The sequence below is a fragment of the Hemitrygon akajei genome, chromosome 2 (assembly GCF_048418815.1).
Source record: "Hemitrygon akajei chromosome 2, sHemAka1.3, whole genome shotgun sequence".
Lineage (NCBI taxonomy): Eukaryota > Metazoa > Chordata > Chondrichthyes > Myliobatiformes > Dasyatidae > Hemitrygon > Hemitrygon akajei.
The window spans coordinates 71312988-71338707 of NC_133125.1; the positions used below are offsets into that span (position 1 = coordinate 71312988).

The following is a 25720-nucleotide window of genomic DNA, read 5'->3' on the forward strand; positions in this document are numbered from 1 at the left end:
TTTGGGTGTTGCTTGTCTTAATTATAATTACTGAGTAGCCTCCACTGCTTCATTAGGCAGAGAATTCCACAGACTCACCACTCTTTGGGAAAAGCAGTTCCTCCTCATCTCTGTTCAAAATTGACTCCATAGAACCATAGACCATTACAGCACAGAAACAGGTCTTTTGGCCCATCTTGGCTGTGCCAAACCATTTTTCTGCCTAGTCCCACTGACCCGCACCTGGCCCATATCCCTCCATACGCCTCTCATCCATGTGCCTGTCCAAGGTTTTCTTAAATGTTAAAAGTGAGCCCACATTTACCACTTCATCTGGCAGCTCATTCCACACTCCCACCACTCTCTGTGTGAAGAAGCACACCCCCCCCCCCATGTTCCTTTTAAACTTTTCCCCCTTCACCCTTAACCCATGTCCCCTGGTTTTTTTCTCCCCTAGCCTCAGTGGAAAAAGCCTGCTTTCATTCATTCTGTCTATACCCATCATAATTTTATATACCTCTATCAAATCTCCCCCCATTCTTCTACGCTCCAGGGAATAAAGTCATAACCTAATTCAATCTTTCTCTGTAAATGTTTCTTAAGTCCCAGCAACATCCTCGTAAACCTTCTCTGCACTCTTTCAACCTTATTAATATCCTTCCTGTAATTCGGTGACCAAAATTGCACTCAATACTCCAAATTTGGCCTCACCAATGCCTTATACAACCTCACCATAACATTCCAACTCTTATACTCAATACTTTGATTTATAAAGGCAAATGTACCAAAAGCTCTCTTTACGACCCTATCTACCTATAACGCCACTTTTAGGGAATTATGTATCTGTATTCCTAGATCCCTCTGTTCTACTGCACTCCTCAGTGTCCTACCATTTACCTTATATGTTCCACCTTGGTTTTTCCTTCCAAAGTGCAATACCTCACACTTGTCTGTATTAAACTACATCTGCCATTTTCCAGCCCATTTTTCCAGCTGGTCCAGATCCCTCCGCAAGCTTTGAAAACCTTCCTCACTGTCCACTACACCTCCAATCTTTGGATCATCAGCAAATTTGCTGATCCAATTTACCATATTATCATCCAGATCATTGATATAGATGACAAATAATAATGGATCCAGCACTGATCTGTGACAGACCTCTTAGTGGGGTAGCATTTTGGTGAGACTGACCACAACTCTCTTACCTTCAGCATAGCTATGGAAAGGGATAAAATCAGATGAAATGGTTAACTGGGGAAGGGCTAACTTTGAAGGGATCCAAGATGGCGGCGCGATGCAGCTTGCAGCGGCCACTCCGGAACTGATTATCTGTTATTTGTGAAGTGGGGTGCTGTGCGCAATCATAATTGATTGAAAACGGATGTGGAAGCACGGAGAAATATCGGGAAATTCCAGGAAGACCTTCTTCATTGCTGCTGCTGCGAGGTCCGGGACTCAGCTGGGAAGAACAGGCCCCCAGTCCTCGGCGTCGCGTTGCCGATGGCCATTGGCAGGGCTGTCTTAATACACTCGGCAGAGGATGGTGCTCGGAGAAGCTGTGCTGGAGGGGATGGTTGTCGACTCGGAGGTTCGACGGACTCAGGTCGCTTTCGGTGTGTGCTGTGTCTGCGAGGCTGGTTTCGACAGAGCTTCCATTGTGTGCTGCGTCTGTGAGGCTGAGTCGGGCGGCGCCTTGGAAGTCCATAGTGGGGGTATTCCCTTCTGCTGCCAACGTGGGATGGCGAGTCTGTCGGGACCCTGGGGACTTGTGGAAACTGTGGTGATTTCTCTTGAACTTACAGTCCTTTAACATCTTAGACTATTTTTACTGTGCCCATAGTCTGTTTTTTTTTATCAATTATGCTATTGTTTGCACTGTTGTAACTATATGTTGTAATTTTGTGGTTTTGTGCAGGTCTTGTAGCTTTAGTTTTTGGTCTTGTTTTTGTCTGGTCGATTTGGAGCTCCTTTCCAGGGAACGTGCTAGACGGTAGCGCGATATTAATACGCAGCAGCCTCTCCGGACTCTGGATTGGGGATTGCCAAACGTTATGTGGATTTTCTGGTGTAGTCTCTTTTGTCATATGCTTTTATGATATCATTCTGGGGGAATGTTCTCTCATTTTTTAACTGCATTGCATTTGTGGTTTCTAAATGACAATAAACTGAATCTGAATCTGATGAGGCAGGAACTAGCAAGAGTAAATTGGAAACAGATGTTCAAAGGGGAAAACACAGAAGTAATGTGGGAGAAATTTAGGGACCACTTGAGCTGGGTTCAGGATAGGTTTGTCCCACTGAGGCAAGGAAAAAATGACAGGAAAAGGGAACCGTGGCTGACGAAACATGTGAGGCAACTCATCAAGAGGAAAAAGGAAGCATATGCTAGATATAAGAAGCAGGAAGCAGGAGGGGCTTATGAGAAATATAGGGTAGCCAGGAAGGAGCTAAAAGGACTAGGAGAGCTTGAAGGGGGCATGAGAAGGCCCTGGCATGTAGGATTAAGGAGAACCCCAAGGTGTTCTATGTGTATGTGAAGAATAGGAGGATGATGAGAATGAAGGTGGCAACATTCAAAGGATAAAGAGGGCAACATGTGCCTGGAAGTGCAGGAGGTTGGGGAGGTCCTAATGAATACTTTGCTTCAGTATTCACAAGTGAAAAGGATCTTGATCAGGATGAGGTTGAAGTAGAGCGGGCCTGTGTGCTGGACAATGTGGAGATTAAGGAAGAAGTAGTGCTGGATCTTCTTAAAAACATTAAGATTGATAAATCCCCAGGGCCAGATATGATACACCCCAGGTTGTTGTGGGAATTGAGAGAAGAGATCGCAAGAGCATTAGCTATGATCTTTGAATCCTCTTTGGCTGCAGGGGAAGTGCCAGAGGACTGGAGAATGGCAAATGTAGTTCCCTTGTTTAAAAAAGGTAATAGGGAGAAACCTGGGAACTATAGACTGGTGAGTCTTACGTTGGTGGTCTGCAAACTACTGGAAAGGATTCTTAAGGATAAGATCTACGAAGATTTGGAGAAGTACAGTCTACTCATGGATAATCAACATGGCTTTGTGAAGGGAAGATTGTGCCTCACGAGCCTGATTGAGTTTTTTGAAGAGGTAACAAAAGAAATTGGTGAGGGTAGGACAGTGGATGTGGTCTACATGGACTTTAGCAAAGCATTTGACAAGGTCCCTCATGAGAGACTCATCCAGAAAGTCATGAGGCATGGGATAAGTGGAACCTTGGCTGTTTGGATAAAAAATTGGCTTAAATGAAGAAAGCAGAGGGTAGTTGTGGAAGGAAAGCATTCTGCCTGGAGGTCGGTGACTAGTGGAGTGCCACAGGGATCTGTCCTGGGACCCCTGCTATTTGTGACTTTTATAAATGACCTGGATGCAGAGGGGGAAGGATGGGTGAGTAAGTTTGCAGATGACATGAAGATTGGAGGAGTTGTTGATGGAGCTGTAGGTTGTCGAAGGTTACAAGAGGATATAGACAGGCTGCAGAGTTGGGCAGAAAAATGGCAGATGGAGTTCAATCCGGACAAGTGTGAGGTGATGCATTTTGGAAGGACAAACCAGAAGATTGAGTACAGGATTAATGGTCGGATACTTAAGAGTGTGGATGAACAAAGGGACCTTGGGGTTCAAATCCATACATCCCTCAAGGTTGCAGCACAGGTTGATAGGGTAGTTAAGAAGGCCTATGGGATGCTAGGCTTCATTAACAAGGGGATTGAGTTCAAGATTAGAGAGGTCATGTTGCAACTCTACAAAACTTTGGTGAGACCGCACTTAGAGTATTGTGTTCAATTCTGGTCACCTCATTATAGGAAGGGTGTGGAAGCTATGGAGAGGGTGCAGAGGAGATTTACCAGGATGTTGCCTGGTTTGGAGAACAAGTCATATGAAGCAAGGTTAGCAGAGCTGGGACTTTTCTCTTTGGAGTGTAGAAGAATGAGAGGGGACTTGATAGAGATTATGAGATAGAGATAGAGACAAGATTATGAGAGGCATAGATAGGGTGGATAGTCAGTACCTGTTTCCCAGTGCACCAATAGCAAACACCAGAGGGCATATGTACAAAATTAAGGGAGGGAAGTTTAGGGTAGACATCAAGGGGAAATTTTTTGTTTTGTGTCTTTTTTTACACAGAGGGTTGTGAGTGCCTAGAATGACTTGCCAGGGATGATGGTGGAGGCTAAAACATTAGGGGTATTTGAGAGCCTCTTGCACAGGCACATGGATGAAAGAAAAATGGAGGGTTATGGGGTAGTGTGGGTTTAGTACTTTTTTTTAAGGATTATATGGGTCGGCACAACATGGAGGGCTGAAGGGCCTGTACTGTGCTGTAGTGTTCTATGATCCCTGTGGCACACCACTAGTCACAGGCCTCCACTCAGAGAAGCAATCCTCCACTACCACACTCTGGTTTCTCCCATTAAGCCAATGTCTAATCCAATTTACTACGTCACCATGTATACTTAGCGACTGAATCTTCCGAACGAACCTCCCATGCGGGACTTTGTCAAAGGCTTTACTGAAGTCCATGTAGACAACGTCCACTGCCTTCCCTTCATCCACTTTCCTTGTAACCTCCTCGAAAAACTCTAATAGATTTCTTAAACATGACCTACCACGCACAAAGCCTTGTTGACTCTCCCTAATGTCCTTGTCTATCCAAATACTTGTAGATCCTACCTCTTAGTACTCCTTCCAATAATTTACCTACTACCAATGTCAAATTTACCAGCCTATAATTTCCCGGATTACTTTTGTGTGTAGGGCTCCGTTAGTCTCGATCGACCATGGATTTGCACCTTGGAAAGTTTCCAGGGCGCAAGCCTGGGCAAGGTTTTTTTTAATGGAAGACCGGCATTTGCCCAAGCTGCAAGTCTCCCTTCTCCACGCTACCAATGTTGTCCAAGGGAAGGGCATTAGATTACTTTTAGAGCCTTTTTTAAACAACGGAACAACATGAGCTATCCTCCAATCCTCCGGCACCTCTCCCGTAGATACCAACATTTTAAATATCTCTGCCAGGGCCCCTGCAATTTCAACACTAGTCCTCCTTCAAGGTCCGAGGGAATACCCTGTCAGGTCATGGTGATTTATCTACTCTGATTTGCCTCAAGATAGCAAGCGCTTCCTCCTCTTCAATCTGTATACATTCCATGACCTCACTACTTGTTTGCCTTATTTCCATTGACTCCATGCCAGTTTCCTTAGTAAATACAGACGCAAAAAACCCATTTAAGATCTCCCCCATTTCTTTTGGTTCCATACATAGCTGACCACTCTGATCTTCAAGAGGACCAATTTTATCCCTTACTATCCTTTTGCTCTTAATATACCTGTAGAAGCTCTTTGGATTATCCTTCACCTTGACTGCCAAAGCTACCTCATGTCTTCTTTTAGCCCTACTGATTTCTTTCTTAAGTATTTTTTTTTGCACTTTTTATACTTCTCAAGTACCTTAATTGCTCCCTGTTTCCTATACATGTCATACATCTTTCTCTCCTTCTTTATCAGAGTTTCAATATCCCTAGAGAACCAAGGTTCCTTAACCTTATTCACTTTGCCTTTAATCCTAACAGGAAAATACAAACTCTGCACTCTCAAAATTTCTCCTTTGAAGGCCTCCCACTTACCAATCACATCCTTGCCAGAGAACAACCTGTCCCAATCCACGCTTTTTAGATCCTTTCTCATTTCTTCAAATTTGGCCTTTTTCCAATTTAGAACCTCAACCCGAGGGCCAGATCTTTATCCATGATTAAATTGGAACTAATGGTGTTACGACCACGGGAACCAAAGTGTTCCACTACAAACACTTACTGTCCTAACTCATTTCCTAATAGGAGATCTAATATTGCATCCTCTCTAGTCGGTACCTCTATATATTGATTTAGAAAACTTTCCTGAACACATTTTACAAACTCAAACTCATCTAGACCTTTAACAGTATGGGAATCCAATCCCCTATTATCACAACTTTGTTTCCTGCAGTTGTCTGCTATCTCTCTGCAGGTTTGCTCCTCCAGTTCTCGCTGACTATTGGGTGGTCTATAATACAACCCTATTAATGTGGTCATACCTTTCCCGTTTCTCAGCTCCACCCATATGGCCTCGGTAGACAAGCCCTAATCTGTCCTGCCTGAGCACTGCTGTAACATTTTCCCTGACTAGCAATGCCACTCCCCCACCCCTAGTCCCTCTGCCTCGATCATGTCTGAAACATCACAACCCTGGAACATTAAGCTGCCAGTCCTGCCCCTCCTGTAGCCAAGTTTCACTAATGGCTACAATGGCATAATTCCACATGTCAATCCACGCCCTCAGCTCGTCAGCCTTCCCCACAATACTCCTTGCGTTGAAATAGACACACCTCAGAAGATTATTACCACCACACACAACCCTTCTATTTGTGACTGCATGAAACTTTAACATCATCTATTTTCACCCCTGCTCCACTATCTACTCTGGTTCCCATCCCCCTGCAAATATAGTTTAAACCTCCCCCCTCCCAATAGCACTAGCAAACCTCCCTGCAAGGATATTGGTCCCCCTGTAGTTCAGATGTAACCCATCTTTCTTGTACAGGTCCCACCTGCCCCAGAAGAGGTCCCAATGATCCTGAAATCTGAAACCCTGCCCCCTACACCAGTTCCTCAGCCATGTGTTCATCCTCCAGAACATCCTACTCTTACCCTCACTGGCACATGGCACAGGAAGCAATCCTGAGGTTCTGCTTTTTAACTTTCTACCAAGCTCTCTATACTCACTCTTCAGGACCTCCCAAGTCTTTCTTCCTGCATCAGTGGTACCGATGTGTACCATGACATCTGGCTGATCACCCTCCCAGTTCAGAATGTTGTACACTTGATCAGAGACATCACAGACCCTGGCACCTGGGAGGCAACAGACCATCCGGGAGTTTCTGTCGTGACCACAGAACCTCCTGTCTGTACCTCTAACTATCGAGTCCCCTATCACTACCACTCTCCTCTTCTTGCCCCTCCCTTCTGCACTACAGAACCAGACTCAGTGCCAGAGATCCGGCTGCCGCAGCTTGTCCCAGGTAAGTCATTCCTCCCCCCCCCCCCCCCCACAACAGTACCCAAATCAGTATACTTGTTGTTGAGGGGAATGGCCACAAGGGAGCCCTGCTCTGCCTGACCTTTCCCCTTCTCTCGCCTGACAGTAATCCAATTACCTCTGCCCTGCTCCTTTGGCATAACTACCTAACTGAAGCTACTATCTATAAACTCCTCATTCTCCTGAATGATCCGGAGGTCATCCAGCTCCTGCTCCAGTTCCCTTTATTTTGTTATTTATTTTTTTATTGAAGTTCATCATCAAACATAGATATCACAAATCTCCACAAAGTATTTATCTGAGGTATACACTTATAGAAAAGAGTGGAAAGAAAAAACAAGCAAAAGGAAAGAACTATGTACAAGTAGGGTGTGATCTCTTTTTTTAACAACAGATTCATTGATTTGTGAGAATAAAATCAGGCCCATGAGGCATTATGTAGTGAAACCATTTTTCCCAGTATGGATCAAATTGTTCCAGCTTATGATTAACAAATGCTGTTATCTTCTCCATTTTGTAAATGTCCATTGTAATTTCCATCCATGTATTTAAAGTTGGGCTCTCCTGTGATAGCCATATATAATAATATATATATTCAATAGAGTAACTGAATTTCCGTCTATATTCCCCCTTACCAGAATATATCTGCCCACTTTATCTCCCATTTCGAATACTTTTTCAAAATTTAGCTTACTTGAGATAAAAATGGCAACTCCTCTCCTATGTTCTGATTTATATGAGGAGAAAAACAGATTAGTGAAGCCCATTCTCTTTAGTTTTTTATGCTCATTATCACTTAAATGAGTTTCCTGTAAATATGCTACATGGGCTTGTTTTTTCATTTTGGATAAAATTCTCTTACATTTGATTGGATTTAATAGCCCATTGACATTAAAAGAAATGAATTTTACCTTGTCCTTAGCCATCTGGATTTATCTGTCAATGTATCATTGAAATTAAAATAAAGCTTAATCGATCTACTCCCTGAACAAATAAGAACCAAGAAACGCAAATAACAACAAAAATGGCAACGAACGTGTGATTCCAAGGCTGAGGTCTCTAGTAGATGACCCTGCGTTGAGCTAGAGGAAATGTCTAGCTGTGGGGGATAACCCCTCCTACTTGTGAGTTGAGGGCCCCCATTGCAGTATTCATAAAAGTCAGTGAACAAATCCATTAAACAGAAAAGATTTCCCTGTGTACTCCTCCTATATATATATATATATATATATACACACACACACATATATTACATACATATACACACACACATATATATATATATATATTCTCATTTTGGTGGGGAAAAAGGAGTAAGTGAGCGAATAAAGAATAACAACTAAGAAATATAAAATCCACATCATAATAAATATTTCTCGAGATAGGTATATCACCGTGTACTTTTGCTTCCATTTAGCTTCTCAACATTTTTAAAGTTAGCCAAACCTTATGGCTCTTCTGAAGGGGGTGAGGAATGTCTTTGGAAAACTCCCAGTCTCTTTCTGATATACTTCTCTCGGCCTCCTCCCGTCTCCTGCCTTCTCGATTCTCGCACTATTTCCCAAGCGCAGCAGGATAATTCCTCAGCCAAGCTTTCCCTCGTTTTGGTCACGCTAACGGGCAACCCTCTGGCCTGTAGTCTGTTGTCGCCTCTTCCACACTCTGGTACAACCGCGTCCCGTTGTCATAAAACACTCGAAGTTTAGTAGGGTACGGAGTTTGAAATCTAATCTTTTTTTTGCTTTAGTACTCACTTTACTTCAGAGTATTCTTTGCGTTTCTGCAGGACCACAGGGGGGGGGGGGGGGGGGGTGTAGTCTTGGTCGAAAAATATTAATTTTTCATCGAAAAACACTCTCTTCTTACTCCAAGCCCTTCGTAGAATCTCCGCCTTGGTGCTGTACCAAAGGAATTTAATTATTATTGAGTGTGGTTTATGGACGAGCGCACGATGGGCTCTTTCAACTTCCAGCTCCCTAGCCAAGGGAAGATCCAGCGCGTCTCGCAGTAACTTTCCGATAAACTCCGTCATAGATGAGCCCTCCGCTCCTTCAGGAACGTTGTAGATTCTGATATTTTTCCGCCGTGATCTTCCCTCCAGGTCAAGCAGTTTACCTTCTTGGTGATGTAATATTTTTATTGTCTTACTCAGTATCCGTTCCACATTTTTAACACGATCTTCCAGTTCTCAATTTGAGTCTCTGCTACCGCTATTTTTTGACTGACGCTGGCGAGCTCTGACTTAATATCATGGAGCTGCTGCTCTAATTCTTTCCGGAACTCCCTTGTCGCTTTCAGGATTTCAAACATATTCGCCGCTTCGTCTGAATGAGGCCCAGCGGCCGCCTCGCTAGCACACTGTCGGGTAGGAAAGCCGCTCGCTGCACTCCTCTCGGACGCTTTTTTTATTTCCATTCTTTTTCCCTATTCTTGCCCCTCTTTTCAGTTCAAATATTTTTCCAAAAATATTATATTTGATGGGTTAGCGGGGCTTAATACGCGTTTTTCCGGAGGAGCTAGTGATTAAGCTGCTTCTCAACAATAACGTCACCGGAAACCACTGCTCCAGTTCCCTAATGCAGTTTGTTAGGAGCTGTAGCTGGATGCACTTCCTGCAGGTGTCGTTGTCAGGGAGACCAGAGGTCCCCCTGACTTCCCACATCCTGCAAGAGAAGCATTCCAACATCCTGCCTGGCATTCTCTTTACTCTAAACAAAACAAAACTACATTTGCCTCTGCCTGTTCACGCCGAAGCCTGCTGAGCCAAAGCCATCCCACTCTGACAATGGCCACTGTATATGGCATCTTATTTTTAAACCCTTGGCGTGCTATGTCACGCAGTCTAGCCTCTTTGCCCCGATCAGTTTTTAAAAAAAGCTTCTCTCCGAGATGCCTTTACGTCTTCACTCTCTGCCTCTTGCTTCAATTTCTCCCCCAAATCTTGAGGCTATGTCTCCTAGTTCTAGTATCACCTATCAGTGGAAACAAATTTCCTGCCTCTATATTATCTGTACCTTTCATAACTTTATTTGTTTCTATAAGATCTCCTCGCATTCTTCTGAAGTGGAGTGAGCCGGAAGCAAAGTGAAGGCTTAAGGGCTTGGGCTCAACGGACTTAGATGGAAGCGGGCGAAGCAAGGTAGGTTTAGGTTTCAGTTTTTCCTGTTGTTTGAGGAAAGGGGGAAGTACGAGTGTGAGGGTAGCTGGTTGTTCTCGGTGTCGGATGTGGGAGGTCCTGGAGTCTCCTAGCCTCCCGGATGTCCACATCTGCACCAGATGTGCCGAGCTGCAGCTCCTAAGGGACTGAGTTAGGGAACTGGAGCTGCAGCTCGATGACCTTCGTCTGGTCAGGGAGAGTGAAGAGTTGATAAAGTGAAATTACAGGCAGATGATCACACCGGGGCCATGGGAGGCAGACAAGTGGGTCACAGTTAGGAGGGGGAAGGGGAAGAGTCAGGTACTAGAGAGTACCCCAGTGGCTGTACCCCTTGACAATAAGTACTCCTGTTTGAGTACTGCTGGGGGGACAGCCTACCTGGGGGAAGCAACAGTGGCCGTGTAGCCGGCACAGAGTCCGGCCCTGTAGCTCAGAAGGGTAGGGAAAGGAAGAGGAAGGCAGTAGTAATAGGGGACTCGATAGTTAGGGGGTCAGATAGGCAATTCTGTGGACGCAGTCAGGAGACCCGGATGGTAGTTTGCCTCCCTGGTGCCAGGGTCCGGGATGTTTCTGATTGCATCCAAGATATCCTGAAGTGGGAGGGTGAGGAGCCAGTGGTCGTGTTACATATAGGTACCAATGACATAACTAGGAAAAGGGAAGAGGTCCTGAAAGGAGAATATAGGGAATTAGGAAGGGAGTTGAGAAGAAGGACTGCAAAGGTAGTAAGCTCGGCATTACTGCCTGTGCCACATGACAGTGAGAGTAGGAATGGAATTAGGTGGAGGATAAATGCGTGGCTGAGGGATTGGAGCAGGGGGCAGGGATTCAAGTCTCTGGATCATTGGGACCTCTTTTGGGGCAGGTGTGACCAATATCCTGGTGGGGAGATTTGCGAAGGCTACTGGGAAGACTTTAAACTAGAATGGTTGGGGGATAGGAATCAAATTGAAGAGACTAGGAGAGAGGAGGTTAGTTCACAAATAGAGAAAGCTAGTAGACAGTGTGTGAGGGAGGATAGGCAGGTGACAGAGAAGGGGAGCGCTCAGACCGAAGATGTAGGGGAGAAGGAAGACAAATATGATAAAGTTGTTTGCACCATTAGGGATAAACAGAGAGTAAGAGGTGGAGAGTTTCTTAAATGCATCTATTTTAATACTAGGAGCATTGTAAGAAAGGTGGATGAGCTTAGAGCATGGATTGATACCTGGAAATATGATGTTGTAGCTATTAGTGAAACATGGTTGCAGGAGAGGTGTGAATGGCAACTAAATATTCATGGATTTCGTTGCTTCAGGTGTGATAGAATCGGAGGGGCAAGAGGGGGAGGTGTTGCATTGCTTGTCAGTGAAAATATTACAGCGGTGCTTTGACAGGATAGATTAGAGGGCTCATCTAGGGAGACTATTTGGATGGAATTGAGGAATGGGAAAGGTGTAGTAACACTTAAAGGGGTGTATTATAGACCACCTAAAGGGGAGCGAGAATTGGAGGAGCAAATTTGTAAGGAGATAGCAGATATTTGTAGTAAGCACAAGGTTGTGATTGAGAGAGATTTTGATTTTCCACACATAGACTGGGAAGCCCATTCTGTAAAAGGGCTGGATGGTTTGGAGTTTGTAAGATGTGTGCAGGATAGTTTTTTTACAGCAATACATAGAGGTACCGACTAGAGAAGGGGCAGTGTTGGATCTCCTGTTAGGGAATGAGATAGATCAGGTGACGGAGGCATGTGCTGGGAGCACTTCGGGTCTAGTGATCACAATGCCATTAGTTTCAATATAATTATGGAGAAGGATAGGTCTGGACCCAGGGTTGAGATTTTTGATTGGAGAAAGGCTAACTTTGAGGAGATGCGAAAGGATTTAGAAGTAGTGGATTGGGACAATTTGTTTTATGGGAATGATGTAATAGAGAAATTGTGGTCATTTAAAGGTGAAATTTTGAGGGTACAGAATCTTTATGTTCCTGTTAGGTTGAAAGGAAAGGTTAAAAGTTTGAGAGAGCCATAGTTTTCAAGGGATATCGGAAACTTGGATCAGAAAAAGAGTGAAATCTACAATAAATATAGGCAGCATGGAATAAATGAGGTGCTCAAGGAATATAAAGAATGTAAAAAGAATCTTAAGAAAGAAATTAGAAAAGCTAAAAGATGATATGAGGTTGCTTTGGCAAGTAAGGTGAAAATAAACTCAAAGGGTTTCTACAGTTATATTAATAGCAAAAGGATAGTGAGGGATAAAATTGGTCCCTTAGAGAATCAGAGTGGACAGCTATGTGCAGAGCCAAAAGAGATGGGGGAGATTCTGAACAATTTCTTTTCTTCGATATTCACTAAGGAGAAGGATATTGAATTGAGTAAGGTAAAGGAAACAAGTAGGGAAGTTATGGAAACTATGATGATCAAAGAAGAGGAAGTACTGGTGCTTTTAAAGAATATAAAAGTGGATAAATCTCTGGGTCCTGACAGGATATTCCCTAGGACCTTGAGGGAAGTTAGTGTAGAAATAGCAGGGCCTCTGACAGAAATATTTCAAATGTCATTAGAGACGGGGATGGTGCCAGAGGATTGGCGTATTGCTCATGTAGTTCCATTGTTTAAAAAGGGGACTAAGAGTAAACCTAGCAATTATAGGCCTGTAAGTTTGACGTCAGTGGTGGGTAAATTAATGGAAAGTATTCTTAGAGATGGTATATATAATTATCTGGATAGACAGGGTCTGATTAGGAACAGTCAACATGAATTTGTGCATGGAAGGTCACGTTTGACAAATCTTACTGAATTTTTTGAAGAGGTTACGCGGATAGTTGAGAGGGTAAAGCAGTGGATGTTGTCTATATGGACTTCAGTAAGGCCTTTGACTAGCTTCTACACAGGTTTGTTAGGAAGGTTCAATCGTTAGCTATTAATATTGAAGTAGTAAAATGGATTCAACAGTGGCTGGATGAAAGATGCCAGAGAGTAGTGGTGGATAACTGTTTGTCAGGTTGGAGGCCGGTGACTAGTGGTGTGCCTCAGGGATCTGCACTGGGTCCAATGTTGTTTGTCATATACATTAATGATCTGGATGATGGGATGGTAAATTGGATTAGTAAGTATGCAGATGATACTAAGGTAGGTGGCGTTGTGGATAATGAAGTAGGTTTTCAAAGTTTGCAGAGAGATTTAGGCCAGTTAGAAGAGTGGGCTGAAAGATGGCAGATGGAGTTTAATGCTGATAAGCGTGAGGTGCTACATTTTGGTAGGAATAATCAAAATAGGACATACATGGTAAATGATAGGGCATTGAGGAATGCAGTAGAACAGAGTGATCTAGGAATAATGGTGCATAGTTCTCTGAAAGTGGAATCTCATGTGGATAGGGTGGTGAAAAAAGCTTTTGGTATGCTGGCCTTTATAAATCGGAGCATTGAGTATAGGAGTTGGGATGTAATGTTAAAATTGTACAAGGCATTGGTGAAGCCAAATTTGGAGTATTGTGTACAGTTCTGGTCACCAAATTATAGGAAAGTTGTCAACAAAATAGAGAGAGTACAGAGGAGATTTACTAGAACGTTACCTGGGTTTCAGCACCTAAGTTACAGAGAAATTTTGATCAAGTTAGGTCTTTATTCTTTGGAGCGTAGAAGGTTGAGGGGGGACTTGATAGAGGCATTTAAAATTATGAGGGGGATAGACAGAGTTGACGTGGATAGGCTTTTTCCATTGAGAGTAGGGGAGTTTCAAACAAGAGGACATGAGTTGAGAGTTAGGGGGCAAAAGTTTAGGGGTAACACAAGGGGGAACATCTTTACTCAGAGAATGGTAGCTGTGTGGAACGAGCTTCCAGTAGAAGTGTAGAGGCAGGTTCTATTTTCTCATTTTAAAAAAAATTGGATAGGTATATGGACAGGAAAGGAATGGAGGGTTATGGGCTGAGTGCAGGTAGGTGGGACTAGATGAGAGTAAGCGTTCAGCATGGACTAGAAGGGCCAAGATGGCCTGTTTCCATGCTGTAATTGTTATATGTTTATATGGTAAATTCTAGCAAGTACAGTCCTGGGTAACTCAATCTCCTCTTATAGTCTAACCCCTCATTTCTGGGATCAACCTGGTTAACCTCCTCTGCACTGCCTCCAAAGCCACTATGTCCTTCCTCATATAAGGAGACCAGAACTGCACACAGTACTCCAGATGCAGCCTCACCAGTATCCTGTACAGTTGCAGCATAACCTCTCTGCCCTTGAATTCAATCCCTGTAGCAATGAGGGCCAAGATTCCATTTGCCTTCATGAGACTCTGCTGCAACTGCAAACCATCCTTTTGTGATTCAAGCAGAAGCACTCCCAACTCCTTCTGCATAGCAGCATGCTTCAATCTTTTAGTATTTGAATAATAATCTGGTCTTCCATGTTTCCTTCCAAAGTGGATGACCTCATATTTGCCAACATTGTCCTCTATCTACCAGACCGTTGCCCACTCACTTAACCTATCTATATGTCTTTGCAGACTCTGCACACAATTTGCTTTTCCACTCAATTTTGTGTCATCAGCAAACTTTGATACACTACACTCGGCCCCCTCTTCCAGATCATTAAAATATATCGTGAACAGTTGTGGGCCCTGCACTGACCCCTGTGGCACACTGCGCACCATTGATTGCCAACTGGAGTAACACCCACGTATCCCAACTCTCTGCTTTCTATTGGCTAACCAATCCTCTATCCATGCTAATACATCTCTCCCAACTCTATGCATCCTTAACGACTGGATAAGGCTTTTGTGTGGCACCTTATCGAACGCCTTCTGGCAATCCAAGTAAGTAATGTCCATCTGTTCCCCTCTGTCCTCTGCCACTGCGCTTGTTATATCCTCAAAGAACTCCAGTAAATTTGTCAAACACCTTATCCACCTTCGTAACTGGATTTTTCCCCACCTTGTAAAGAGAGATTTTCAAGATTTAGCACTGATACAGCACTGGGCAGGCAATTTGTCCCACAACATTGTGCAGGTACTGAATGTTCTCCTCCTCTTTCTCATCCAAATCCCTTCATATTCAGGTGAATATCTAAAAGCCTCAACTTCCACCAAACTCTAGTAGACTATTCCAGGTATCTACCACTCTCTGCATAAAAACTTGCTACTCACATCACCTTTAAACTCCCCCCTAACTTTAAAGCACGTCCTCTGGTGTTAACATTTCTATCCAGGGGAACAGATTTTGACTTTCAAGTTCATTTCTCTGTAATTTTGTAATGAAATACCACTTCAGCAAACATATTTATGACTTGAAATTTATTGGTTGATTTCTACTGAAAAAGGAATTATCTCCTTGTATATCCTCCTCAGGATTTTCCATGGTTAATACAGATTCCTCATCTACCAAATGATTTACTATCTGGCGATTTAGTCAGACCAGACCAGACCAGACACAAGCAATAATTCTCTTCTTAGCACTACTCCAGTGTACCAAATTTATTTTAACCTCTTCCCTTCTGCTTGCATTCCCTCTTTTATGACAACTGCTAAAAGGATTTCTACTTGTCACTCTTTCAATAACAGCTGTATCTGTCATACTGAAACCTTCTGACAGTCTTCAATCTAAAATGTTAACTCTGCTTCTCCTTCACACAAACTACCTGACCTGCTGACATTTGAAACATTTTCCTCTGTAGTTATGATTTCCAGTATCTGCAACATTTTCCATTTTCATTTCTATAGTTATTATAACACCCCTAGTCCTCTCAATTATCATTATATTCCCTCTCATTTCTTTCTCTTGTTAAATGTCATTACTTTTCAGTAGTGAACCATTTTTTATAGATTATTTCTCATTAGATATCCTCTGCCATTTGAGAGTGGCAGTATCAACCTTTCTGGTTCCTAGGAAAAGGATTATGGTGGCACACAATTTGGTGATTGTAAATGTATCCAAAAGAAGTCATCATGCTCCAATGCCGAACTCATGGCACAACAGTAGCACATCTAACTCCAGATTACATGTTAAAATCATGTCAGTGTCACAAACACTGTCAGATTCTTTTTGGGGCCAGCACGCAATCGCTTGCTGACAAGGATTCAGTTCCTGCTGCAGTCTGTAAGGAATGTGTATGTTCGGTGCGAGTTTCTCCTTGGTGCTCCACTTTCCTCTGATATTCCAAAGATGTAAAGTTAGGTTTGGTGAGTTGTGGGGATGCAGTGCTGATGCAGGAAGCATAGTGACACTTGCGGGCTGACCCCAGCACAATCCTGATTTGATTTGACCCAAACAACGCATTTCCCTGTGTGTTTTGATATTTCAATACATATGTGATAAAGTTAACCTGCTTTAAAAGCTGACTGGAATTAGGGGATGAAAACCCTCATGAAGAACTCTAAGCTCTCTTGCCGCAATGTTCCCAAAACATCACAAACATGGTTACATAAAGAAGCTGGCTCTCTGCTAAACAAACTGGAAAAAAAACCCTCACAAGCTTCAAGCACGTCTTCCACAATCTTCAAGCCTCCAACTGCCCAGCATATCTCGGGGAAAGCACATTCCATGAACTAAGAAAATCCTTCCTGTGAGATCCATTTCTTGAATGACAATCCTGTGAGCACTCACCCCGTCCATGCAGCCCACAAGAACACACAATGGCATGTCCAGTGCTATGCCACCTCACTGAGCTGCTCAGCTTTGTTCAGTTGTTCACTGCTGCTATTTGCATGGCAAGAATAAAACTGTGTACTTATAGGGAAAATGAGTTGGGAAACACTTTGGAAAATCAGCTTATTGCCACTTATCAGTGTCAGATTATGCTAAAGAAAAATTAATATTTAGCAGTTACCTTTAACTATATTAAGCTGCTGACTCCTGTTAGTAAAATAATTCAAAAAAGTCATTTTCTACATTTCATCGTCTATTAAATAATTATTTTCTGATGAGCAAGCAGATTGAAGAAATGCTACGCCAAGCTTTGGACCAGACACAAACCTGCTGGATGAAAGTCATCAGCGATTTCAGGATGCGAGCGCTGGAAAGCTGACCTGCGGTACACCACGTGAACTCGACCTTTCTCCTCTTCCTCTGCTTGCTTTCCCTTTTCGAGTGGCTCGATAAAATATTCCCCTTGATCTGTTCGGATCATGCCAGCCTAATGAGAAGGTCAAAACCAGGTTAGACTCAAATCTAAAATACATCCCGCCGCTGTCTGTAAGGAGTTTAATTGTATGTTCTTGCTTAGGTTTCCTCTGGGGGCTCTGGTTTCCTCCCACATTCCAAAGACACTGGTTATTTAATTGGTCACATGGGCACAACTGAGCCGGAAGGGCCTGTTACCATGTTGTATCTCCCATTTGAATTAAAATATATCATTTTAACACCAAGTATTAGTGCAGGATGGGTGAGGGAGGCACCTGATTTTTTTTAATTTTCCAAATGCAAATTCACCCTCACCTCAATAGTTCTAATTTTACTAACGTTGAAAAACACTTGCCATAAAAAAAAATAGATCAGGTCACACTGCCTTTCTCAGAGCAACATGAAGAGAATTTATCAAGGGGAAAATTCTGCATCACACCATAAATTCTTGTGGCACTTCCTAGGATATATTGTACTTTGCAAGTCAGAGTCATAGTTGTGCAGCGAACAAATAGGAAAGAGTTTAGAGTCTAAGCTCTTCCTGTTCAATGCCTGTTTAAGTGCCTTTTGCACATCAGAGTCATAGTTATACAGCACAGAAATGGTCCTTCCTTTTTTCCCCTTGGGAAAGAGTTTAGAGCTGAAAAAGAGCAGTACCGAAGGTACATAGCATGTTTGCGTTTACTCATCAAGGCACTGAATTCAAGAGTTCAGAAGTCAAGCTGTAATTTTATAAAATTTTGGTTAGGTCACTTGTGGAGAATTGCATTCGATTCTAGGCACCCCATTCTCGGAAGCACGGGGAGGCATTGGGGAGGATGCAGAAGAGGTTTATGAGGATGCTGCCTGGATTGGAGGATGTGCGTTATGTGGAGAGGTTGGACAAATTTAGGGTTGTGGACATAATTCAACCAATTAGTTTGGTGAAACATTGAGGATGCAAGTGCCTGTTACTGGGCAATAGAACTGTTACATGGTTTATTGTCTGTAGTCACCTACAGCACCAACCACTGAACACCAACCCATCACTTCACTGATCCCTCTCAACTCTCTCCCTCTCCCACTACTCCCAAAGAGTCTTAAATTAACCAGCAGCAATAGAGTAAAGCATTCAGGCAATGTCCTGAGTCAAATAAGCCCTCTAGCATCCAGGACACAAAACCGCCATTTGAAAATGCTTTTATCGTCACTTTCTGTGTAATAAATTATTTGGTCACCAGGGCTTAAAGCTTTAACTTTTCTTGCTCTCTTTACTTTATGTCATCTGTTTGACAAAGAATAATTATGATTTACTCCACTTGTTTTAATACTTCCTATGTTACAATTTTCAGCATCACCAGGTGATTCCAATCCATACATTGTTATAGCTAATGGCCACCCTTCACGGACACAAATGGGTTCACCCTGTAGTGTCAAAGAGTCAAATGGAGCACAGAGCCATTCCCTTCAGTTAGCAGGTAGAGTGCTGGCTGAACGAGATCCCTATAGGCCTGTGTCCCTCTATTCCTTTTAAATATTGTAATTTCAGCAGCCTCTACAATCTCAATCCATATACCCATCACCTCAGATCTCATGCGTTTCCTCTCTCACCTTAAACCTGTACCCTCTTGATTTAGACTCCTCTACCCTGGAAAAATAATGAAAATGCTCCCTGTCTACAATCCTCATGATCTTATACACCTCTCAGCCTAGACACTCACACTCCAGGTAAAAAAGCAGTTTATCCAGGCTCTCATATTATACACCTGTCAGTCTGCGGCACACACTCCAGGAAAAACAGTTTACCCAGGCTCTCATTACAAAAAACCCTCTATCCCGGAAACCATCACTATGATGTTTCTCTGCGCTCTTTCCAGCTTAATGACATCATATAACCATATAACAATTACAGCACGGAAACAGGCCATCTCGGCTCTCTAGTCAGTGCCGAAGGCTTACTGTCACCTAGTCCCACTGGCCCGCACTCAGCCCATAACCCTCCATTCCTTTCCTGTCCATATACCTATCCAATTTTTCTTTAAATGACAATACCGAACCTGCCTCTACCACTTCTACTGGAAGCTCGTTCCACACAGCTACCACTCTCTGAGTAAAGAAATTCCCCCTCATGTTACCCTTAAACTTTTGCCCCCTAAGTCTCAACTCATGTTCTCTTGTTTGAATCACCACTACTCTCAATGGAAAAAGCCTATCCACATCAACTCTATCTATCCCCCTCATAATTTCAAATACCTCTATCAAGTCCCCCCTCAACCTTCTACGTTCCAAAGAATAAAAACCTAACTTGTTCAACCTTTCCCTGTAACTTAGGTGCTGAAACCCAGGTAACATTCTAGTAAATCTTCTCTGTACTCTCTCTATTTTGTTGACATCTTTCCTATAATTCGATGACCAGAACTGTACACAATACTCCAAATTCAGCCTTACCAATGCCTTGTAAAATTTTAACATTACATCCCAACTCCTTTACTCAATGCTCTGATTTATAAAGGCCAGCATACCAAAAGCTTTCTTCACCACCCTATCCACATGAGATTCCACCTTCAGGGAACTATGCACCATTATTCCTAGATCACTCTGTTCTACTGCATTCCTCAATGCCCTACCATTTACCATGCATGTCCTATTTGGATTATTCCTACCAAAATGTAGCACCTCACACTTATCAGCATTAAACTCCATCTGCCATCGTTCAGCCCACTCTTCCAACTGGCCTAAATCTCTCTGCAAGCTTTAAAAACCTACTTCATTATCCACAACGCTACCTATCTTAGTATCATCTGTATACTGACTAAACCAATTTACCACCCCATCATCCAGATCATTAATGTATCTGACAAACAACATTGGACCCAGTACAGATCCCTGAGGCACACCACTAGTCACCGGCCTCCAACCTGACAAACAGTTATCCACCACTACTCTCTGGCATCTCCCATCTAGCCACTGTTGAATCCATTTTACTACTTCAATATTAATACCTAATGATTGAACCTTCCTAACTAACCTTCCATGCGGAACCCTGTCAAAGGCCTTACTGAAGTCCATATAGACACCATCCACTGCTTTACCCTCGTCAACTTTCCTCGTAACCTCTTCAAAAAATACTTTCTTTTAAAATCCTTTTATTAATTTCAAATAATCATAAGAAAAACATCAAATATAGAGAGCTTGAGAGTACATAATTGATAGGTTAGAATACAAATACAAACAGTTAATAATCCATATATACTAGCCTCCCAGACTCATGGTAGATACAAAAAATAGAAAAATAGAAAAAAAACAAAAAACCCAAAAAAAACTCACCTAACCGACACGGGCTCGTCAAAAAATTCAATAAGATTTGTCAAACATGACCTTCCACGCACAAATCCATGCTGACTGTTCCTAATCAGACCCTGTCTAACCAGATAATTATATATACCATCTCTAAGAATACTTTCCATTAATTTACCCACCACTGACGTCAAACTTACAGGCCTATAATTGCTATTAAGAGACATTAAGAGACATGAGATGAAATTGTCTGGATTTTGTCCACGATCTCTGTGCTCTCTCTTCATTCAGGTGAAGTCCCAAAGGGCTGGTTAGTACTGCAGAACCAGACTCAGTGCCAGAGATCCAGCTGCCACAGCTTGTCCCAGGTAAGTCATCCCTCCAACAGTATCCAAATCTGTATACTTGTTGAGGGGAATGGCCACAGGGGAGCCCTGCTCTGCCTGCCCTTTCCCCTTCCCTCGCCTGTTGGTAACCCAATTACCTGTTCCCTGCTCCTTTGGTGTAACTACCTCCCTGAAGCTACTATCTATAAACTCCTCATTCTCTCAATCCAGAGGTCATCCAGCTCCTGCTCCAGTTCCCTAATGCAGTTTGTTATGAGCTACAGCTGGATGCACTTCCTGCAAGAGGAGCATTCCAACATCCTGCCTGGCATTCTCTCTACTCTAAACAAGCAAAACAAAACTTATTAGAACCTACCCTCGCCTCTGCCTATTCACGCCAAAGCCTGTTGAGCCAAAGCCATCCCACTCTGCTCCCTCTCACTCCACTGCCCACTCTCAATGCTGTATATGGTGGTCGCCTTTTAAACCTTTGGTGCTCTATGTCACACGCCTGCACAGTCCAGCCTCTTTTCCCCGAGCAGGCAAACAAAAATGGCTTCTCTCCGAGATTTCTTACTCCTTCACTCTCAGCCTCTTGCTCCGATTTAAAAGAGACCTTTGAAAATTTCTCGCCTTTTTAAACCTTTGGCACTCTGTCACGTGCCTGGGCAATCTAGTCTCTTTTCCCCGAGCAGGTAAACAAAAATGGCTTCTCTCCGAGATTCCTTACTCCTTCACTCTCACCCTCTTGCTTCTCTCCCAGAAGTTCCAGGAGTCTCCTGCATATTGATAGCAGCTCCTATTGGAGTATAAAAGTTGAAATTGTTTGCTGAGTAACCAAAACTATGTAGTCAGCTTTGAACTTGCTATTTGCTAGAGAATGAAATCTTAAGAATGTAGAAGACACAGGAACAGTGTGAGCAGGACACTATAACTCTGTTAGAGAAGCTGGCGCACGGAGGACATAAAGTATCCAAAAAGAAACTGCAATTTTGCACGCAGCAAGTGGAATACTTAGGCAGGGTAATATCCAAGGGAGTGAAGGCGATAGCACCATATCAGATTGAGGCAATAACTAAGGCCCCCAAACCCCAGACCGTAGGGCAGATGATGACGTTTTTGGGAATGGCAGGGTACAGCTCAGATTGGATAGGAGAATATGCTGAGATTGTGGCACCTTTGAGAAAGATAATGAAAGAAGCAGGACATACAAATTTGAAGAACGGCTTACAGTGGAATGGAGAGGCGGAGATAGCTTTCAATACTATTAAGCAGGAATTGCAGTCAGCACCAGCATTAGCTTTGCCTGACTACGAGAAGATTTTTCATTTGTATGTATCCAACCGACAGGAGGGTTATGTCACAGCGGTTCTAACACAGGAGACAGGCACAGGAAAAGCAAAGCAGCCGATAGCATACTACAGTACGAGACTAGATGAGGTGGCTCAGGGGTATCCACCCTGTTATCAGGGATTGGCGGCACTGTACTATGCATATGGAAAGGCATCATCTGTAACCCTGGGCTATCCTGTGACTCTGTACACACACCACAAAGTAGCAGAATTGCTGGAAAGAGGGAAATTTGTGCTGACGCCAGCCAGGATAGCAGCGTATCAGATGCTCGTGACATTTCCTGATATAACTATACAGAGATGCACTACCAGTAATATAGCCGATTTTGTCCCTTTGGGCTATGAAGGAGAACCCCATGATTGTGTAGGGAAGACGATGGCATTTGCCAAATTGAGAGCAGATTTACGGTCAGAACCACTAGAGGATGCAGATAAAAAGGTTCTGTTCGTAGATGGCTCTTGTTATAGGGATTATGATGGAAATCATGCAGGGTTCTCAGTAGTGCAGCAGGTTCAGTCGAGCTATAAGATTATTAGGATGGAGTCCTGTCCCCAACCGTGTTCCGCCCAACTAGCGGAAATCAAAGCCCTGACAGCTGCGTGTGAAATGATGGAAGGTGAGAAAGTAGACATCTATACTGATTCGGCATATGCTCATGGAGTATGCCATTTGTTCGGGGCAGTGTGGAAGCAGAGAGGTTTTTAAAAAAAGTAGTGGAGATCCCATACAACATTGTCAGCAAATTCTAGACTTAATAAAAGCCATAATGAAACCTAAAGCATTGGCTATAGTAAAATGCCAGGCACATAAAAAGGGAAATGATGTAATAACAAAGGGAAATCAAGCTGCGGACGAGGCAGCCAGAAAAGCGTCTGGATGTACATCAGCTGTCATTGCCCCCCAGGTAAGCCTAGCTCCAGAACCTCTGGTAGAGGACCTAATTGAAATACAAGGTTAGGCAACTTTGGCCGAACAGACAATGTGGAGACGAAGGGGGGCCAAGTAGAACCCGGAAGGCTTGTGGAGCACGGAAGACGGTTTGTTGGTAGCGCCCACCCCTCTACTGACGATTCTGATTTCAGAAGCGCATGGGATTGACCATTGTGCAAGGGGGGAAGTGATAAAGCAAATAAAGAAGGATGGTTTTTGGTCACCTTATTTACAGGCTTCAGTGGACTTTGTCTTGTCACAGTGCGAGGTATGCGCACAGAATAATGTTCGGAAGGGAATTACAACCCCAATAGGTCACATTCCTGTACCTGAAGGACCATTTAAACATCTAGTGATCGATTACGTAGACATGATAAAGACAGTGAGAGGGAAAAGATACATGCTGGTAGTAATTGATCAATTTAGCAGATGGGTAGAGGCGGTACCTTCAAGAGATCAAGGGGCAAAGACAGTGGTAAAATTTCTGACAATTGAAGTGATCCCAAGGTTTGGAATACCTACAGAAGTTAGCTCAGACAATGGTTCAGCTTTTATCCAGAAGGTGGTCAAACTGGTACTACAGGCGCTGAGAATAAAGCAAAGATTTGGATGTGTATACCACCCTCAGTCGCAGGGCATGGTAGAGAGAATTACTGGAACCCTGAAAGCCAAACTGAACAAAATTTGTGCAGACACTAAACTTAATTGGGTCGATGCTTTACCTTTAGCATTGATGAGTTACCGCATGCAAACTAATCGAATGACATGCCTAACACCGCATGAGATGCTCACTGGGAGGCCCATGCCAGTGCCCCAGAGGAGAGGGCCGTATAAGGGACCTAGTTTGGAACAATTGGAAGTAGAATTGAAACAATACATGCAGCAGCTAACTATGATACATAGGTCTATTTATGCCCAGGAAAAACAGAAAGAGCCGGAGACCGTACAAGGGGAAGGACCGATTAAACCAGGAGACCAGGTTTACGTGCGAGATTTTTGGAGAAAGTGGAACTAGCCAAGAAGGGAAGGACCCTTTACGGTGACCAAGGCATCACCCACCGCAGTTCAGGTAGAAGGACGCTCCACCTGGTACCATCTGAACCACTGCACGAGGGCAGTCCTGCAAGGGCAATCAGGTGAAGTGTCCGAGGTAAGTGATGCGGAAGAACAGTTAGCAGGAGACAGACAGGAGGAACAAGAAGCTGACACTGCACCTCAGGAGTTTGATCAATTGGTAAGGGAAATTTTTGATTCTGAGGACGGGCCTGAAAACCCTCAGGATGTAGTGGTGAATAGTAGGGCTTCTTCAGATAATGGGGAGGAGCTGGGAACGACCAGTCGTGCCCCTGGGGACAAAGCACCCACATACTCCAGTGCAGACTTGGGAACCATTAGTGTGGCAGATATGGAATGGGACTGGTAACCTACAGAAAAGAAGTAAGAGGAGCACAACACTTACCTCCTCGCCATGGATACAGACAAATACTGATCAATGGTATCAATGGGCAACTTACACGGCAGGAATGATGAAGAAACAGAATTGTTACCTGTGCTCAAGAGAAAGCCCCACTCAACATGTAGTTCCCATGCCTTATAACTCCTCCACTTGCACGTGGTGGCGAAGAGAGCATAGGGAGCAATGCGAACGACAGTGTCCAGGTCCGGGTAGGGCTTGTGTCATGAGGATTTGCGTTGAAGCAGATCCCTGCTATCAAAACTGTATGAACAATGCACCAATGTGCCCCAAGTTTGATCAAAGCAAGCTTGCCTCTGAATGCAATTACAGCAGACCATGGGCTATAAATAAAAGAAGCCAGACACCTACACTGCAACAGCTTATAATGCAGGACCATCTGAATTATAAATGTTTCATGCGGGTGGGCACTCACCCAGTTGGCCACTTCCGAGGCAACTGCACTCAGACGTGGGATGTAACCCCAGGTAAAAGACACTTGATGGGTTCCCCTCCTCCTGAGGGTGCAATGGAGTCTTCAGACTATCCCATTAGCAGACACTTGGTGGCTGTGTGGACAGGAAGGAGGTCTGAGATCTACGCTCCCCCTCAATTGGGCAGGAACATGTACGCGTGTCATGCTGCTTCAGAAAGTTATAATGTCCCCTGAAGTACAGTCCAACGCTAATTTCCCTGAGCAGCGGACTCTGCTACGGCAGAAGAGAAAATATGACCCTGACCTGACAATCCAGATTGACAGTATAGGACAGCCGAGAGGTATACCTCACGAATTCAAGGCGCGGAATGAGATTGCTGCAGGCTGGGAAGCTATCATACCTGTGATAGGGGTAAGCAAAAATGTTGAATGGATAAACTATATAGACTACAATCAACAGAGATTCATCAACTACACCGATGATGCACTGGAGGCCTTAGGGCAACAGCTGGATGCAACTAGCAGGATGGCGTGGCAAAACAGACAGGTACTGGATTGGCTTTTGGCAGAAAAAGGGGGTGTGTGTGTAATGTTTGGAGAACAATGCTGCACTT

The 25720-nt window shown here is 43.6% G+C and overlaps 1 protein-coding gene across 10 annotated transcripts in view; it reads right to left on the bottom strand.

The window, feature by feature from the left end:
- The window catches only part of LOC140713961 (A disintegrin and metalloproteinase with thrombospondin motifs 3-like), a 420377-nt gene that overhangs the window by 328953 nt on the left and 65704 nt on the right, over window positions 1-25720 (bottom strand). For all 10 annotated transcript variants that reach the window (XR_012095817.1, XM_073024651.1, XM_073024664.1 and 7 more), the window contains exon 4: window positions 17186-17345. Coding sequence is in view for 9 of the 10 variants with exons in the window: in XM_073024651.1 (XP_072880752.1) it covers window positions 17186-17345 (160 nt within the window). In the remaining variant the exon portion in view is untranslated. The remainder of the gene's footprint in view (window positions 1-17185; window positions 17346-25720) is intronic.